Genomic DNA, 20,435 nt, shown 5'->3' on the forward strand with positions numbered 1-20,435 from the left:
AGAGAGAGATTGAAAGAAAGAGAGAGAGAGAGAGATTGAAAGAAAGAGAGAGAGAGAGAGATTGAAAGAAAGAGAGAGAGAGAGAGATTGAAAGAAAGAGAGAGAGAGAGATAGTTAAGAATGAGAGGGACAAGGAGGATTACCTATGCACGAGGGGAGGTGGTTGTCCCACGCTCGTCTCTCTCGGGTCATGCACTTGAGTATGCCACTTCCGTGCAGGGAATAACCTTGGTCACAGCCGTACGTGACGGCACTGCCTGCGAAGTGCCCCTGGTCGCTGACCTTGAACCCAAACTGAGGCACGCCGGGTTCCTCGCAGTGAGACAGATCAAAACCTGCCAGAGAATTATAGAGTGGAGGATGAGACAGAGAGGGAAACACAGGTTGTATCATTATGGAGACCGTCCCAGAGAATTATAGAGTGGAGGAGGAGACAGAGAGGGAAACTCAGGTTGTATCATTATGGAGACTGTCCCAGAGAATTATAGAGTGGAGGAGGAGACAGAGAGGGAAACACAGGTTGTATCATTATGGAGACTGTCCCAGAGAATTATAGAGTGGAGGAGGAGACAGAGGGAAACACATGTTGTGTCATTATGGAGACTGTCCTAGAGAATTATAGAGTGGAGGAGGAGACAGAGAGGGGAACACAGGTTTCGCAGCAGCGCCTCTTCAACCTCAGGAGGCTGAAGAAATTCGGCTTGTCACCAAAAGCACTCACAAACTTCTACAGATGCACAATCGAGAGCATCCTGTCGGGCTGTATCACCGCCTGGTACGGCAACTGCTCCGCCCACAACCGTAAGGCTCTCCAGAGGGTAGTGAGGTCTGCACAACGCATCACCGGGGGCAAACTACCTGCCCTCCAGGACACCTACACCACCCGATGTCACAGGAAGGCCATAAAGATCATCAAGGACAACAACCACCCAAGCCACTGCCTGTTCACCCCGCTATCATCCAGAAGGCGAGGTCAGTACAGGTGCATCACTACCTGTTCACCCCGCTATCATCCAGAAGGCGAGGTCAGTACAGGTGCATCAAAGCGGGGACCGAGAGACTGAAAAACAGCTTCTATCTCAAGGCCATCAGACTGTTAAACAGCCACCACTAACATTTAGCGGCCGCTGCCAACATACTGACTCAACTCCAGCCACTTTAAAAATGGGAATTGATGGAAATTATGTAAAAATGTACCACTAGCCACTTTAAACAATGCCACTTAATATAATGTTTACATACCCTACATTACTCATCTCATATGTATATGTATATACTGTACTCTATATCATCTACTGCATCTTGCCATCTCTATGTAATACATGTATCACTAGCCACTTTAAACTATGCCACTTTATGTTTACATACCCTACAGTACTCATCTCATATGTATATACCGTACTCTATTCCATCTACTGCATCTTGCCTATGCCGTTCTGTACCATCACTCATTCATATATCTTTATGTACATATTCTTTATCCCTTTACACTTGTGTGTATAAGGTAGTAGTTGTGGAATTGTTAGGTTAGATTACTTGTTGGTTATTACTGCATTGTCGGAACTAGAAGCACAAGCATTTCGCTACACTCGCATTAACATCTGCTAACCATGTGTATGTGACAAATAAAATTTGATTTGATTTGAGGTTGTATCATTATGGAGACTGGAGAATGGAGCATTATGGAGTGGAGGAGGAGACAGAGAGGGGAAAACATGTTGTATCATTATGGAGACTGTCCCAGAGACCACATACATTATGGAGACCACACACATTATGGAGACTGTCCCAGAGACCACATACATTATGGAGACCACACACATTATGGAGACTGTCCCAGAGACCACATACATTATGGAGACCGTCCTAGAGACCACATACATTATGGAGACCACATACATTATGGAGACTGTCCCAGAGACCACATACATTATGGAGACCGTCCTAGAGACCACATACATTATGGAGACCACATACATTATGGAGACTGTCCCAGAGACCACATACATTATGGAGACCGTCCTAGAGACCACATACATTATGGAGACCACATACATTATGGAGACTGTCCCAGAGACCACATACATTATGGAGACCGTCCTAGAGACCACATACATTATGGAGACCACATACATTATGGAGACTGTCCCAGAGACCACATACATTATGGAGACTGTCCCAGAGACCACATACATTATGGAGACCACACACATTATGGAGACTGTCCCAGAGACCACACACATTATGGAGACTGTCCCAGAGACCACATACATTATGGAGACCACATACATTATGGAGACTGTCCCAGAGACCACATACATTATGGAGACCACACACATTATGGAGACTGTCCCAGAGACCACATACATTATGGAGACCATCCTAGAGACCACATACATTATGGAGACCACACACATTATGGAGACTGTCCCAGAGACCACACACATTATGGAGACCACATACATTATGGAGACTGTCCCAGAGACCACATACATTATGGAGACTGTCCCAGAGACCACATACATTATGGAGACCACACACATTATGGAGACTGTCCCAGAGACCACATACATTATGGAGACTGTCCCAGAGACCACATACATTATGGAGACTGTCCCAGAGACCACATACATTATGGAGACTGTCCCAGAGACCACATACATTATGGAGACCACACACATTATGGAGACTGTCCCAGAGACCACATACATTATGGAGACCACACACATTATGGAGACTGTCCCAGAGACCACACACATTATGGAGACCACATACATTATGGAGACTGTCCCAGAGACCACATACATTATGGAGACCACACACATTATGGAGACTGTCCCAGAGACCACATACATTATGGAGACCACACACATTATGGAGACTGTCCCAGAGACCACATACATTATGGAGACCATCCTAGAGACAACACACATTATGGAGACTGTCCCAGAGACCACATACATTATGGAGACCACACACATTATGGAGACTGTCCCAGAGACCACATACATTATGGAGACCACACACATTATGGAGACTGTCCCAGAGACCACATACATTATGGAGACCACACACATTATGGAGACTGTCCCAGAGACCACATACATTATGGAGACCACACACATTATGGAGACTGTCCCAGAGACCACATACATTATGGAGACCATCCTAGAGACAACACACATTATGGAGACTGTCCCAGAGACCACATACATTATGGAGACCACACACATTATGGAGACTGTCCCAGAGACCACATACATTATGGAGACCACACACATTATGGAGACTGTCCCAGAGACCACATACATTATGGAGACCACACACATTATGGAGACTGTCCCAGAGACCACATACATTATGGAGACCACACACATTATGGAGACTGTCCCAGAGACCACATACATTATGGAGACCATCCTAGAGACAACACACATTATGGAGACCATCCTAGAGACCACATACATTATGGAGACCGTCCTAGAGACCACACACATTATGGAGACCATCCTAGAGACAACACACATTATGGAGACCATCCTAGAGACCACACACATTATGGAGACCATCCTAGAGACCACACACATCATGGAGACCATCCTAGAGACCACATACATTATGGAGACCATCCTAGAGACAACAAACATTATGGAGACCGTCCTAGAGACCACACACATTATAGAGACCATCCTAGAGACAACATACATTATGGAGACCATCCTAGAGACAACATACATTATAGAGACCATCCTAGAGACCATCCTAGAGACAACACACATTCCTAAATAGCACCCGATGCTCTGGTTAAATGTAGTGCACACTATATGTAGGGAATAGTGTACCATTTGGGACGACGCCTTATTGATTGAGGCGTGGGAACAATGTCCTGCTTCAGAACATAATGAGTGTGGTGGACTTAAAATCCCATTAGATGAGTTCGCAGGAAAAGATCCTTTCTGGACAGAGACAGCAATTACAGCTAGCTAATTAACTGCTCAAGTGCCTGTGACTGGTTAGCAGGATGGAGAAGTGCTATAGGCTACGGCTCCTCTTAACAGTGGGGGGAATAAAAACACTGCTCAAAACAATGGGCCATTTCAATAAATCTTAACCCGAAGTGTTAGGGATGAGGTCTTAACCCTATGTGTTAGGGATGAGGTATTAACCCTATGTGTTAGGGATGAGGTCTTAACCCGAAGTGTTAGGGATGAGGTCTTAACTCTATGTGTTAGTGATGAGGTATTAACTCTATGTGTTAGGGATGAGGTCTTAACTCTATGTGTTAGTGATGAGGTATTAACTCTATGTGTTAGGGCTGAGGTATTAACCCGAAGCGTTAGGGATGAGGTCTTAACTCTATGTGTTAGGGATGAGGTCTTAACTCTATGTGTTGGGGATGAGGTCTTAACCCTATGTGTTAGGGATGAGGTATTAACCCTATGTGTTAGTGATGAGGTATTAACCCGATGCGTTAGGGATGAGGTCTTAACTCTATGTGTTAGGGATGAGGTCTTAACTCTATGTGTTGGGGATGAGGTATTAACCCTATGTGTTAGGGATGAGGTATTAACCCTATGTGTTAGGGATGAGGTATTAACCCGATGTGTTAGGGATGAGGTATTAACCCTATGTGTTAGGGATGAGGTCTTAACCCTATGTGTTAGGGATGAGGTATTAACCCGATGTGTTAGGGATGAGGTCTTAACCCTATGTGTTAGGGATGAGGTATTAACTCTATGTGTTAGGGATGAGGTCTTAACCCTATGTGTTAGGGATGAGGTATTAACCCTATGTGTTAGGGATGAGGTCTTAACTCTATGTGTTGGGGATGAGGTATTAACTCTATGTGTTAGGGATGAGGTCTTAACTCTATGTGTTAGGGATGAGGTCTTAACCCTATGTGTTAGGGATGAGGTCTTAACCCTATGTGTTAGGGATGAGGTCTTAACCCTATGTGTTAGTGATGAGGTATTAACTCTATGTGTTAGGGATGAGGTCTTAACTCTATGTGTTGGGGATGAGGTATTAACCCTATGTGTTAGGGATGAGGTATTAACCCTATGTGTTAGGGATGAGGTATTAACCCGATGTGTTAGGAATGAGGTATTAACCCTATGTGTTAGTGATGAGGTATTAACTCTATGTGTTAGGGATGAGGTCTTAACCCTATGTGTTAGGGATGAGGTATTAACCCTATGTGTTAGGGATGAGGTCTTAACCCTATGTGTTAGGGATGAGGTATTAACCCTATGTGTTAGGGATGAGGTATTAACCCTATGTGTTAGTGATGAGGTATTAACCCTATGTGTTAGGGATGAGGGATTAACCCTATGTGTTAGGGATGAGGTATTAACCCTATGTGTTAGGGATGAGGTATTAACCCTATGTGTTAGTGATGAGGTATTAACCCTATGTGTTAGGGAGGAGGTCTTAACCCTATGTGTTAGGGATGAGGTATTAACCCTATGTGTTAGTGATGAGGTATTAACCCTATGTGTTAGGGATGAGGTATTAACCCTATGTGTTAGGGATGAGGTATTAACCCTATGTGTTAGGGATGAGGTATTAACCCTATGTGTTAGTGATGAGGTATTAACTCTATGTGTTAGGGATGAGGTCTTAACTCTATGTGTTGGGGATGAGGTATTAACCCTATGTGTTAGGGATGAGTTCTTAATCATATGTGTTAGGGATGAGGTCTTAATCCTATGTGTTAGGGATGAGGTCTTAACCCTATGTGTTAGGGATGAGGTATTAACCCTATGTGTTAGGGATGAGGTATTAACCCTATGTGTTAGGGATGAGGTATTAACCCTATGTGTTAGGGATGAGGTATTAACCCTATGTGTTAGTGATGAGGTATTAACTCTATGTGTTAGGGATGAGGTCTTAACTCTATGTGTTGGGGATGAGGTATTAACCCTATGTGTTAGGGATGAGTTCTTAATCCTATGTGTTAGGGATGAGGTCTTAGCCCGATGTGTTAGGGGTGAGGTCTTAACCCTATGTGTTAGGGATGAGGTCTTAGCCCTATGTGTTAGGGATGAGGTCTTAACCCTATGTGTTAGGGGTGAGGTCTTAACCCTATGTGTTAGGGATGAGGTCTTAGCCCTATGTGTTAGGGATGAGGTCTTAACCCTATGTGTTAGGGATGAGGTCTTAGCCCGATGTGTTAGGGATGAGGTCTTAGCCCGATGTGTTAGGGATGAGTTATTAACCCTACGTCTTAGGGATGAGGTCTTAACCCTATGTGTTAGGGATGAGGTCTTAGCTCTATGTGTTAGGGATGAGCATCTTAACCCTATGTGTTATGGATGAGGTCTTAACCCTACAGTATGTGTTAGGGATGAGGTCTTAGCCCGATGTGTTAGGGATGAGGTCTTAGCCCGATGTGTTAGGGATGAGGACTTAGCCCGATGTGTTAGGGATGAGGTCTTAACTCTATGTGTTAGGGATGAGGTCTTAACCCTATGTGTTAGGGATGAGGTATTAACCCTACGTGTTAGGGATGAGGTCTTAACCCTATGTGTTAGGGATGAGGTCTTAGCCCGATGTGTTAGGGGTGAGGTCTTAACCCTATGTGTTAGGGATGAGGTATTAACCCTATGTGTTAGGGATGAGGTCTTAACCCTATGTGTTAGGGATGAGGTATTAACCCGATGTGTTAGGGATGAGGTCTTAACCCTATGTGTTAGGGATGAGGTATTAACTCTATGTGTTAGGGATGAGGTCTTAACCCTATGTGTTAGGGATGAGGTATTAACCCTATGTGTTAGGGATGAGGTCTTAACTCTATGTGTTGGGGATGAGGTATTAACTCTATGTGTTAGGGATGAGGTCTTAACTCTATGTGTTAGGGATGAGGTCTTAACCCTATGTGTTAGGGATGAGGTCTTAACCCTATGTGTTAGGGATGAGGTCTTAACCCTATGTGTTAGTGATGAGGTATTAACTCTATGTGTTAGGGATGAGGTCTTAACTCTATGTGTTGGGGATGAGGTATTAACCCTATGTGTTAGGGATGAGGTATTAACCCTATGTGTTAGGGATGAGGTATTAACCCGATGTGTTAGGAATGAGGTATTAACCCTATGTGTTAGTGATGAGGTATTAACTCTATGTGTTAGGGATGAGGTCTTAACCCTATGTGTTAGGGATGAGGTATTAACCCTATGTGTTAGGGATGAGGTCTTAACCCTATGTGTTAGGGATGAGGTATTAACCCTATGTGTTAGGGATGAGGTATTAACCCTATGTGTTAGTGATGAGGTATTAACCCTATGTGTTAGGGATGAGGGATTAACCCTATGTGTTAGGGATGAGGTATTAACCCTATGTGTTAGGGATGAGGTATTAACCCTATGTGTTAGTGATGAGGTATTAACCCTATGTGTTAGGGAGGAGGTCTTAACCCTATGTGTTAGGGATGAGGTATTAACCCTATGTGTTAGTGATGAGGTATTAACCCTATGTGTTAGGGATGAGGTATTAACCCTATGTGTTAGGGATGAGGTATTAACCCTATGTGTTAGGGATGAGGTATTAACCCTATGTGTTAGTGATGAGGTATTAACTCTATGTGTTAGGGATGAGGTCTTAACTCTATGTGTTGGGGATGAGGTATTAACCCTATGTGTTAGGGATGAGTTCTTAATCCTATGTGTTAGGGATGAGGTCTTAATCCTATGTGTTAGGGATGAGGTCTTAACCCTATGTGTTAGGGATGAGGTATTAACCCTATGTGTTAGGGATGAGGTATTAACCCTATGTGTTAGGGATGAGGTATTAACCCTATGTGTTAGGGATGAGGTATTAACCCTATGTGTTAGTGATGAGGTATTAACTCTATGTGTTAGGGATGAGGTCTTAACTCTATGTGTTGGGGATGAGGTATTAACCCTATGTGTTAGGGATGAGTTCTTAATCCTATGTGTTAGGGATGAGGTCTTAGCCCGATGTGTTAGGGGTGAGGTCTTAACCCTATGTGTTAGGGATGAGGTCTTAGCCCTATGTGTTAGGGATGAGGTCTTAACCCTATGTGTTAGGGATGAGGTCTTAGCCCGATGTGTTAGGGATGAGGTCTTAGCCCGATGTGTTAGGGATGAGTTATTAACCCTACGTCTTAGGGATGAGGTCTTAACCCTATGTGTTAGGGATGAGGTCTTAGCTCTATGTGTTAGGGATGAGCATCTTAACCCTATGTGTTATGGATGAGGTCTTAACCCTACAGTATGTGTTAGGGATGAGGTCTTAGCCCGATGTGTTAGGGATGAGGTCTTAGCCCGATGTGTTAGGGATGAGGACTTAGCCCGATGTGTTAGGGATGAGGTCTTAACTCTATGTGTTAGGGATGAGGTCTTAACCCTATGTGTTAGGGATGAGGTATTAACCCTACGTGTTAGGGATGAGGTCTTAACCCTATGTGTTAGGGATGAGGTCTTAGCCCGATGTGTTAGGGGTGAGGTCTTAACCCTATGTGTTAGGGATGAGGTCTTAGCCCTATGTGTTAGGGATGAGGTCTTAACCCTATGTGTTAGGGATGAGGTCTTAGCCCGATGTGTTAGGGATGAGGTCTTAGCCCGATGTGTTAGGGATGAGTTATTAACCCTACGTCTTAGGGATGAGGTCTTAACCCTATGTGTTAGGGATGAGGTCTTAGCCCTATGTGTTAGGGATGAGCATCTTAACCCTATGTGTTATGGATGAGGTCTTAACCCTACAGTATGTGTTAGGGATGAGGTCTTAGCCCGATGTGTTAGGGATGAGGTCTTAGCCCGATGTGTTAGGGATGAGGACTTAGCCCGATGTGTTAGGGATGAGGTCTTAACTCTATGTGTTAGGGATGAGGTCTTAACCCTATGTGTTAGGGATGAGGTATTAACCCTACGTGTTAGGGATGAGGTCTTAACCCTATGTGTTAGGGATGAGGTCTTAGCCCGATGTGTTAGGGATGAGTTATTAACCCTACGTCTTAGGGATGAGGTCTTAACCCTATGTGTTAGGGATGAGGTCTTAGCCCTATGTGTTAGGGATGAGGTCTTAACCCTATGTGTTAGGGATGAGGTATTAACCCTATGTGTTAGGGATGAGGTCTTAACCCTATCTGTTAGGGATGAGGTCTTAACCCTATGTGTTAGGGATGAGGTATTAACCCTATGTGTTAGGGATGAGGTCTTAACCCTATGTGTTAGGGATGAGGTATTAACCCTACGTGTTAGGGTTACAAGGGAGACAAGGGAGACTAGAAATCTACCACACCACTGTCAGATTAGAGCCATAAGGGCAACTAGACACCGACCCCCCACATCCACTATCAGATTAGAGCCACAAAGGACACTAGACATCTACCACCCCACAAACCACTATCAGATTAGAGCCACAAGGGAGACTAGACATCTACCACCCTACTACCACTATTAGATTAGAGTCATAAAGGACACTAGACATCTACCACCCCACTACCACTATCAGATTAGAGCCACAAGGGAGACTAGAAATCTACCACCCCACTACCACTATCAGATTAGAGCCATCAGGGAGACTAGACATCTACCAGCCCACTACCACTATCAGATTAGAGTCATAAGGGAGACTAGACATCTAACACTATCAGATTATTGCCATAAAGAAGACTAGACATCTACCACAATCAGATTAGACCCATAAGGGAGACTATACATCTAACACTATCAGATTAGACCCATAAGGGAGACTATACATCTACCACTCCACTACCACTATCAGATTATAGCCATAAAGGACACTAGATATCTACCACTATCAGATTAGACCCATAAGGGAGACTATACATCTACCACTCCACTACCACTATCAGATTATAGCCATAAAGGACACTAGATATCTACCACTATCAGATTAGAGCCATAAAGGAGACTAGACATCAACCACCACAAAACCACTGCCAGATTAGAGCCATAAAGGAGGCTAGACATCTACCACTATCAAAATTAGAGCTATAAGGGAGAATAGGTATCTACCACTATCAGATTAGAGTCATTAAGGAGACTAGACATCTATCACCCCACTACCACTATCAGATTATTGCCATAAAGGAGACAAGACATCTACCACTATCAGATTAGAGCCATAAGGGAGACTAGACATCGACCACCCCACTACAACTATCAGATTAGAGCCATCAGGGAGACTAGACATCTACCACTATCAGATTAGAGTCACAAAGGAGACTAGACATCTACCAGCCCACTACCACCATCAGATTAGAGTCACAAAGGAGACTAGACATCTACCACTATCAGATTAGAGTCATAAAGGACACTAGACATCTACCACTATCAGATTAGAGTCATAAAGGAGACTTTCCATCTACCACCCCACTACCAATTTCAAATTAGAGCCAGAAAGGAGACTAGACATCTATGACCCCACTACCACTATCAGATTGGAGCCATGCAGGAGACTAGACATCTATGACCCCACTACTACTATCAGATTAGAGCCATAAAGGAGACTAGACATCTATGACCCCACTACTACTATCAGATTAGAGCCATAAAGGAGACTAGACATATACCACCCCACTACCACTATCAGATTAGAGCCATATGGGAGACTAGACATCTACCACCCCACTACCACTATCAGATTAGAGCCACAAGGGAGACTAGACATCTACCACACCACCATCAGATTAGAGCAGTAAAGGAGACTAGACATCTACCACCACAAAACCACTATCAGATTAGAGTCATAAAGGACACTAGACATCTACCACACCACCATCAGATTAGAGCAGTAAAGGAGACTAGACATCTACCACCCTAATACTAAAATCATATTAGAGCCATAAGGGAGACTAGACATCTACGACCCCACTACCACTATCAGATTAGAGTCATAAAGGAGACAAGACATCTAACACTTTTAGATTATAGTCATAAAGGACACTAGATATCTACCACTATCAGATTAGAGCCATAAGGGAGCCTAGATATCTACCACTATCAGATTGGAGCCATAATGGAGACTAGACATCTACGATTGATGTAAAGGACTGTGGTCATGTCTCCTCCAGTCAGTCAGGTTGTAACTGTAAAGGACTGTGGTCATGTCTAGTCTCCTCCAGTCAGTCAGGTTGTAACTGTAAAGGACTGTGGTCATGTCTCCTCCAGTCAGTCAGGTTGTAACTGTAAAGGACTGTGGTCATGTCTCCTCCAGTCAGTCAGGTTGTAACTGTAAAGGACTGTGGTCATGTCTCCTCCAGTCAGTCAGGTTGTAACTGTAAAGGACTGTGGTCATGTCTAGTCTCCTCCAGTCAGTCAGGTTGTAACTGTAAAGGACTGTGGTCATGTCTAGTCTCCTCCAGTCAGTCAGGTTGTAACTGTAAAGGACTGTGGTCATGTCTAGTCTCCTCCAGTCAGTCAGGTTGTAACTGTAAAGGACTGTGGTCATGTCTAGTCTCCTCCAGTCAGCCAGGTTGTAACTGTAAAGGACTGTGGTCATGTCTAATCTCCTCCAGTCAGTCAGGTTGTATCTGTAAAGGACTGTGGTCACGTCTAGTCTCCTCCAGTCAGTCAGGTTGTAACTGTAAAGGACTGTGGTCATGTCTAGTCTCCTCCAGTCAGTCAGGTTGTAACTGTAAAGGACTGTGGTCATGTCTCCTCCAGTCAGTCAGGTTGTAACTGTAAAGGACTGTGGTCATGTCTCCTCCAGTCAGTCAGGTTGTAACTGTAAAGGACTGTGGTCATGTCTAGTCTCCTCCAGTCAGTCAGGTTGTAACTGTAAAGGACTGTGGTCATGTCATGTCTCCTCCAGTCAGTCAGGTTGTAACTGTAAAGGACTGTGGTCATGTCTAGTCTCCTCCAGTCAGTCAGGTTGTAACTGTAAAGGACTGTGGTCATGTCTCCTCCAGTCAGTCAGGTTGTAACTGTAAAGGACTGTGGTCACGTCTAGTCTCCTCCAGTCAGTCAGGTTGTAACTGTAAAGGACTGTGGTCATGTCTAGTCTCCTCCAGTCAGTCAGGTTGTAACTGTAAAGGACTGTGGTCATGTCTCCTCCAGTCAGTCAGGTTGTATCTGTAAAGGACTGTGGTCACGTCTAGTCTCCTCCAGTCAGTCAGGTTGTAACTGTAAAGGACTGTGGTCATGTCTCCTCCAGTCAGTCAGGTTGTAACTGTAAAGGACTGTGGTCATGTCTAGTCTCCTCCAGTCAGTCAGGTTGTAACTGTAAAGGACTGTGGTCATGTCTAGTCTCCTCCAGTCAGTCAGGTTGTAACTGTAAAGGACTGTGGTCATGTCTAGTCTCCTCCAGTCAGTCAGGTTGTAACTGTAAAGGACTGTGGTCACGTCTAGTCTCCTCCAGTCAGTCAGGTTGTAACTGTAAAGGACTGTGGTCATGTCATGTCTCCTCCAGTCAGTCAGGTTGTAACTGTAAAGGACTGTGGTCATGTCTATGCGGCAGCAGCAGAGAGCACATGAACCCAGAGAGAGCAGGTCTGTCGTTGTCCCTAATGGCACCCTATTCCCTATTATAGTGCACTACTTTAGACCAGGGCCCTATTCCCTATATAGTGCACTACTTTTGTTGGTGCCCTTCATAGGGAATAGGGTGCCATTTGGGACGTAAATATGATTTATGTTACTGCCTCCTAGCAGACACACAGCACCATGCCAGATGCTATTACAGTATTACAAGTGTCATGGCCAGGATAAATCACAACAGTTACTGCCTACATTTAGGAAACGACCTGCACGCTTCCCTCTCTAACGACCATGAAAACATCGGATTTCCTGTTCTGACAAGATTTAATCTGACCCTTCCAACCCTGACCTGGTCCCGTTTCCTGGACAACAAATCATTCATCCTGAATTCACTCCGGCTTAGGAACAGGTTTGTTATATGGGTGGGGTGGGGGTGGGGGGGTTACTGGTGAGTAAGAGTTCAGCACCTGTTCTTAAAACTGGGGGAAACACTAGTTTCCTCAGGTAACACTACAAGATACCCAGTCAAAATAATAGCAGGAAAAAGCCTGTTGTTTTCCTCTGGAAGCCCCCCACGCTGCGTGAATGAATGCCATTATCAAGAGGAATAACATGTTAGCCTGCGTCCTGAAATGACATCCGATTCCCTAAATGAGTGCCCTTTGTTTAATTAACCAGAGCCTGCATAGAGCACCATATAGGGGATAGGGTGCCATTTCAGACACTTTAAAGGGAATAGGGTGCCATTTCAGACCCTATAAAAGGGAATAGAGTGCCATTTCAGACACTTTAAAGGGAATAGGGTGCCATTTCAGACCCTATAAAAGGGAATAGGGTGCCATTTCAGACACTTTAAAGGGAATAGGGTGCCATTTCAGACCCTATAAAAGGGAATAGGGTGCCATTTCAGACCCTATAAAAGGGAATAGGGTGCCATTTCAGACCCTATAAAAGGGAATAGGGTGCCATTTCAGACCCTATAAAAGGGAATAGGGTGCCATTTCAGACCCTATAAAAGGGAATAGGGTGCCATTTCAGACCCTATAAAGGGAATAGGGTGCCATTTCAGACCCTATAAAGGGAATAGGGTGCCACTTCAGACACTATAAAGGGAATAGGGTGCCACTTCAGACACTATAAAGTGAATAGGGTGCCACTTCAGACACTATAAAGGGAATAGGGTGCCATTTCAGACCCTATAAAAAAGGGAATAGGGTGCCACTTCAGACACTATAAAGGGAATAGGGTGCCATTTCAGACCCTATAAAGGGAATAGGGTGCCATTTCAGACCCTATAAAGGGAATAGGGTGCCACTTCAGACACTATAAAGGGAATAGGGTGCCACTTCAGACACTATAAAGGGAAAAGGGTGCCATTTCATACACAGTCCTACTCAGTGGACTCATTTCTCAGTGAGTGTTTGAACACGCAGTCAGAGGAAGATGAAGGTATGTGTGTGTGTGTGTGTGTGTGTGTGTGTGTGTGTGTGTGTGTGTGTGTGTGTGTGTGTGTGTGTGTGTGTGTGTGTGTGTGTGTGTGTGTGTGTGTGTGTGTGTGTGTTCCTCACTGGAGTAGCTGAGTCTGAAGCCCCCTGCTGTGTGTGTGTGTGGTGTGTGTGTGTGTGTGTGTGTGTGTGTGTGTGTGTGTGTGTGTGTGTGTGTGTGTGTGTGTGTGTGTGTGTGTGTGTGTGTGTGTGTGTGTTCCTCACTGGAGTAGCTGAGTCTGAAGCCCCCTGCTGTGTGTGTGTGTGTGTGTGTGTGTGTGTGTGTGTGTGTGTGTGTGTGTGTGTGTGTGTGTGTGTGTGTGTGTGTGTGTGTGTGTGTGTGTGTGTGTGTGTGTGTGTGTGTGTGTGTGTTCCTCACTGGAGTAGCTGAGTCTGAAGCCCCCTGCTGTGTGTGTGTGCGTGTGCGTGTGCGTGTGTGTGTGTGTGTGTGTGTGTGTGTGTTCCTCACTGGAGTAGCTGAGTCTGAAGCCTCCTGCTGTGTGCTCCTGGTCTGAGTAGAACTCCAGCCACAGATGATTGGAGGTGGAGGTGAGGACCAGGCCTAACATGGTGGAGCCGGTGTAGGTCCCCAGAACAGCAGCAGAACTGTCCCCTCCATCATAGACCTGCAGAGAGGAGACAGCAGGGGGTTAACATCAAATCCACCCATCCACCCATCCATCCATCCACCCATCCATCCATCCACCCATTCATTCATCCATCCATCCATTCAATCATCCATCCATCCATCCGTCCATCCATCCATCCGTCCATCCATCCATCCGTCCATCCGTCCATCCATTCAATCATCCATCCATTCATCCATCCATCCGTCCATCCGTTCATCCACTCATCCATCAATTCATCCATCCATCCATTCTACCCCCAAGCCATAAGACTCCTGAACAGCTAATCAAAGGGCTTACCCAGACTCCCCTCTTTTACGCTGCTGCTACCCAGACTCCCCTCTTTTACGCTGCTGCTACCCAGACTCCCCTCTTTTACGCTGCTGCTACCCAGACTCCCCTCTTTTACGCTGCTGCTACCCAGACTCCCCACTTTTACGGTACCCCACATGTATATAACCTTGCTTATTATTTCACTGCTGCTGTTTAATTATTTGTTACTTTTATTTGATTTTTTTTCTTCTATTTTTTTTACTTACCACTTATTATTTTTATGAACTTCTTAAAGCATTGTTGATTTAAGGGCTTGTAAGTCTGTTGTATTCGGCACGTGTGACAAATACAATTTTAATTGATTTGAAGTATGTACCTGTAGATATTCTGTAATCTGTTCATACAGAAAGAGAAACATGGAAGTGTCATTATGCTATTTTAAAGCAACGACGTATCTCATTTCAAACTGATCTCAGGAACAAGACTGTTTAAAAAAAAATATATCCTGTAAAAATCTCCTGTAAATGTAAACGGCACACTCAGCACACTCAATCTTCCTCTGATATATTATACACTGTCAATGAAAAAAAAGGGGGAGAGGTAGAATACAAGAGGAGAAGGAACGAGAGAGAAGAGAAAAGAGAGAATGAAAAAAAGGGGGAGAGGTAGAATACAAGAGGAGAAGGAACGAGAGAGAAGAGAAAAGAGAGAATGAAAAAAAGGGGGAGAGGTAGAATACAAGAGGAGAAGGAACGAGAGAGAAGAGAAAAGAGAGAATGAAAAAAGGGGGAGAGGTAGAATACAAGAGGAGAAGGAACGAGAGAGAAGAGAAAAGAGAGAATGAAAAAAAGGGGGAGAGGTAGAATACAAGAGGAGAAGGAACGAGAGAGAAGAGAAAAGAGAGAATGAAAAAAAGGGGGAGAGGTAGAATACAAGAGGAGAAGGAACGAGAGAGAAGAGAAAAGAGAGAATGAAAAAAGGGGGAGAGGTAGAATACAAGAGGAGAAGGAACGAGAGAGAAAAGAGAGAATGAAAAAAGGGGGTGTCATTACCTTGAGAATGTCTCCTTGTGCCAGGTGGAAAGCGTTCGCCGAGACGTTGATGCCCTTTCCCGTCTCCACCTGCACGCTGTAGACACACTCGTGGCTGTCGTCGTAGTTCAGCGGGTAGTTGGGCGACAACAGAACTCCTTCGCTGTTGGAAACGGTCGAGCCACACTCCGCTAACAGAAACAAAGACACGGCGTAGAATAAAGTGACCCAAAAACGAGAGAATTCTCTTCTCTGTACTGTTTCCCTGTAACGGATATGTTCACTACATCATTACACAGAGCAGAAGTCGAGAGTTTCATTCCCGAAAAGCCTGTTTCTAAACTCTATGGTTTTCAAAGTCTGTTCCTTTCCTCACCGTCACCGTAGCATCATCATCATCAGTACTGTGGAATAGTAGTCTAACATCACACGTTGGATAACAGATGGAGGACACTACTGAAATCCTTACAGCTTTCATTCACAATATCATTATTACATTCAAGTTACAGACTAGAAAGATAGAGACTAGAGAGATACAGACTAGAGAGATAGAGACTAGAGAGATAGAGACATACAGACTAGAGAGATACAGACTAGAGAGATACAGACTAGAGAGATACTGACTAGAGAGATACAGACTAGAGAGATACAGACTAGAGAGATACAGACTAGAGAGATACAGACTAGAGAGATAGAGACATACAGACTAGAGAGACCTACAGACTAGAGAGATACAGACTAGAGAGATACAGACTAGAGAGATACAGACTAGAGAGTTACAGACTAGAAAGATAGAGACTAGAGAGATACAGACTAGAGAGATAATCACTAGAGAGATAGAGACATACAGACTAGAGAGATACAGACTAGAGAGATACAGACTAGAAATATACAGACTAGAGAGATACAGACGAGAGATACAGACTAGAGAGATACAGACTAGAGAGATACAGACTAGAGAGATACAGACTAGAGAGATAGAGAGATACAGACTAGAGAGATGCAGACTAGATATATACAGACTAGAGAGATACAGACTAGAGAGTTACAGACTAGAAAGATAGAAACTAGAGAGATACAGACTTGAGAGATACAGACTAGAGAGATAGAAACTAGAGAGATACAGACTAGAGAGATACAGACTAGAGAGATAGAGACATACAGACTAGAGAGATACAGACTAGAGAGATACAGACTAGAGAGATACCGACTAGAGAGATAGAAACTAGAGAGATACAGACTAGAGAGATACAGACTAGAGAGATAGAGACATACAGACTAGAGAGATACAGACTAGAGAGATACAGACTAGAGAGATACCGACTAGAGAGATACAGACTAGAGAGATACAGACTAGAGAGATACAGACTAGAGAGATACAGACTAGAGAGATAGAGACATACAGACTAGAGAGACCTACAGACTAGAGAGATCCAGACTAGAGAGATACAGACTAGAGAGATACAGACTAGAGAGATACAGACTAGAGAGTTACAGACTAGAAAGATAGAGACTAGAGAGATACAGACTAGAGAGATAATCACTAGAGAGATAGAGACATACAGACTAGAGAGATACACACTAGAGAGATAGAGACATACAGAGACTAGAGAGATAGAGACATACAAACTAGAGAGATGGAGAGATACAGACTATAGTGATACAGACTAGAGGGATACAGACTAGAGAGATACAGACTAGAGAGATAGAGACATACAGACTAGAGAGATACAGACTAGAGAGATAGAGACTAGAGAGATAGAGACATACAGACTAGAGAGATACAGACTAGAGAGATACAGACTAGAGAGATACAGACTAGAGAGATACAGACATACAGACTAGAGAGATACAGACTAGAGAGATACAGACTAGAGAGATACAGACTAGAGAGATACAGACTAGAGAGTTACAGCCTAGAGAGATACAGACTAGAGAGATACAGACTAGAGAGATACAGACTAGAGAGATACAGACTAGAGAGATAGAGACATACAGACTAGAGAGATACAGACTAGAGAGATAGAGACATACAGACTAGAGAGATAGAGACATACAAACTAGAGAGATGGAGAGAGACAGACTATAGTGATACAGACTAGAGGGATACAGACTAGAGAGATACAGACTAGAGAGATAGAGACATACAAACTAGAGAGATGGAGAGATACAGACTATAGTGATACAGACTAGAGGGATACAGACTAGAGAGATACAGACTAGAGAGATAGAGACATACAGACTAGAGAGATACAGACTAGAGAGATAGAGACTAGAGAGATAGAGACATACAGACTAGAGAGATACAGACTAGAGAGATACAGACTAGAGAGATACAGACTAGAGAGATACAGACTAGAGAGATACAGACTAGAGGGATACAGACTAGAGAGATACAGACTAGAGAGATACAGACTAGAGAGATACAGACTAGAGGGATAGAGACTAGAGAGATACAGACTAGAGAGATGCAGACTAGAGAGATACAGACTATAGAGATACAGACTAGAGAGATACAGACTAGAGGGATAGAGACTAGAAATATACAGACTAGAGAGATACAGACTAGAGATATAGAGACTAGAGAGATACAGAATAGAGAGATACAGACTAGAGAGATAGAGACATACAGACTAGAGAGATAGAGACTAGAGAGATACAGACTAGAGAGATAGAGACTAGAGAGATACAGACTAGAGAGATAGAGACTAGAAATATACAGAATAGAGAGATACAGACTAGAGAGATACAGACTAGAGGGATAGGGACTAGAGAGATACAGACTAGAGAGATGCAGACTAGAGAGATACAGACTATAGAGATACAGACTAGAGAGATAGAGACTAGAGAGATACAGACTAGAGAGATAGAGACTAGAAATATACAGACTAGAGAGATACAGACTAGAGATATAGAGACTAGAGAGATACAGACTAGAGAAATACAGAATAGAGAGATACAGACTAGAGAGATAGAGACATACAGACTAGAGAGATACAGACTAGAGAGATAGAGACTAGAGAGATAGAGACATACAGACTAGAGAGATACAGACTAGAGAGATACAGACTAGAGAGATACAGACTAGAGAGATACAGACTAGAGAGATACAGACTAGAGGGATACAGACTAGAGAGATACAGACTAGAGAGATACAGACTAGAGAGATACAGACTAGAGGGATAGAGACTAGAGAGATACAGACTAGAGAGATGCAGACTAGAGAGATACAGACTATAGAGATACAGACTAGAGAGATACAGACTAGAGGGATAGAGACTAGAAATATACAGAATAGAGAGATACAGACTAGAGAGATACAGACTAGAGGGATAGGGACTAGAGAGATACAGACTAGAGAGATGCAGACTAGAGAGATACAGACTATAGAGATACAGACTAGAGAGATAGAGACTAGAGAGATACAGACTAGAGAGATAGAGACTAGAGAGATACAGACTAGAGAGATAGAGACTAGAGAGATACAGACTAGAGAGATAGAGACTAGAGAGATAGAGACAAGAAATATACAGAATAGAGAGATACAGACTAGAGAGATACAGGCTAGAGAGATACGGACTAGAGAGACTGAAGCAGGATCGAGGACACTGTCTGAGACCGTATATCTAGAGCCGTATACAGAATACAGTATCAATCCACTTCCTCCTGTTGTCCACCTTCTCCTCTGCTATAAATAGACACGTGTATATACATTGTCCTACGCACAGTCCAAAACAGAGCCAATAAGCAAATGAAAGCAGCTGACCACGTACCCACACACCTTGGCAGAGGGGCACTCCACATGCGGCGGCCGCCTCCCAGGCACCGGATCTCCATCGCCCCCTTCAGGCGATAGCCCGTATTGCAGGAGAAAACCAGCGAGTCTCCGATGCCAAAGCTGACGCCTGTGTGCCACCCGAACCTGGGGGTCCCAGGGTTCTCACACGGCTCCAGATTGTACTCTGAGGGAAAAGAAGCAAACAGCACAGGGTCAAAGGTCATCTTTCCTTGATTTTAATCACGTCCTCTTTCCTTGATTTATCACGTCCTCTTTCCTTGCATTCCTTTCTCAAAACACATTGGAAAAGAAAGTCTGAGGTGAGGGACTATGGATCTTCTCCTCCCAATGCAGTTTGGGGTCCCGGAGGAGAGAGGAAGCGAGGAAAGATGGATTTAAGAAAAGAGGGGAAGTCATCGGGAGTGATAACAAGGTACAACATGCTGAAAGGGAAAGGAAAGGAAGGGAAGGGAAGGGAAGGGAAGGGAAGGGAAGGAAGCGAAGGGAAGGGAAGGGAAAGGAAAGGAAAAGAAAGGATAGGAAAGGAAGGGAAGGGAAGGAAAAAGGAAAGGGAAAGGATAGGAAGGGGAGGGAAAAGAAGGGAAGGGAAGGGAAAGGAAGGGAAGGAAAGGGAAAGGAAGGGAAGGGAAAGGAAGGGAAGGGAAAGGAAAGGAATGGAAGGGAAAGGAAAGGAAAGGAAGGGAAGGGAAGGAAGGGGAGGGAAGGAAGGGATAGGAAGAGAAGTGAAGGGAAAGGAAAGGAAGGGAAGGGAAGGGAAGTGA

The 20,435-nt window shown here is 44.0% G+C and overlaps 1 protein-coding gene across 1 annotated transcript in view; it reads right to left on the minus strand.

Moving 5' to 3' along the window:
• The window catches only part of LOC129856014 (CUB and sushi domain-containing protein 3-like), a 749,171-nt gene that overhangs the window by 331,279 nt on the left and 397,457 nt on the right, over positions 1 to 20,435 (minus strand). Inside the window, exons 47-50 of the mRNA XM_055924143.1 lie at positions 19,649 to 19,837; positions 15,897 to 16,066; positions 14,415 to 14,571; positions 144 to 335 (exon numbers count right to left, since the gene is read on the minus strand). Of these exons, the coding sequence (XP_055780118.1) occupies positions 144 to 335; positions 14,415 to 14,571; positions 15,897 to 16,066; positions 19,649 to 19,837 (708 nt within the window). The remainder of the gene's footprint in view (positions 1 to 143; positions 336 to 14,414; positions 14,572 to 15,896; positions 16,067 to 19,648; positions 19,838 to 20,435) is intronic.

Source organism: Salvelinus fontinalis, chromosome 5 (assembly GCF_029448725.1).
Source record: "Salvelinus fontinalis isolate EN_2023a chromosome 5, ASM2944872v1, whole genome shotgun sequence".
NCBI lineage: Eukaryota > Metazoa > Chordata > Actinopteri > Salmoniformes > Salmonidae > Salvelinus > Salvelinus fontinalis.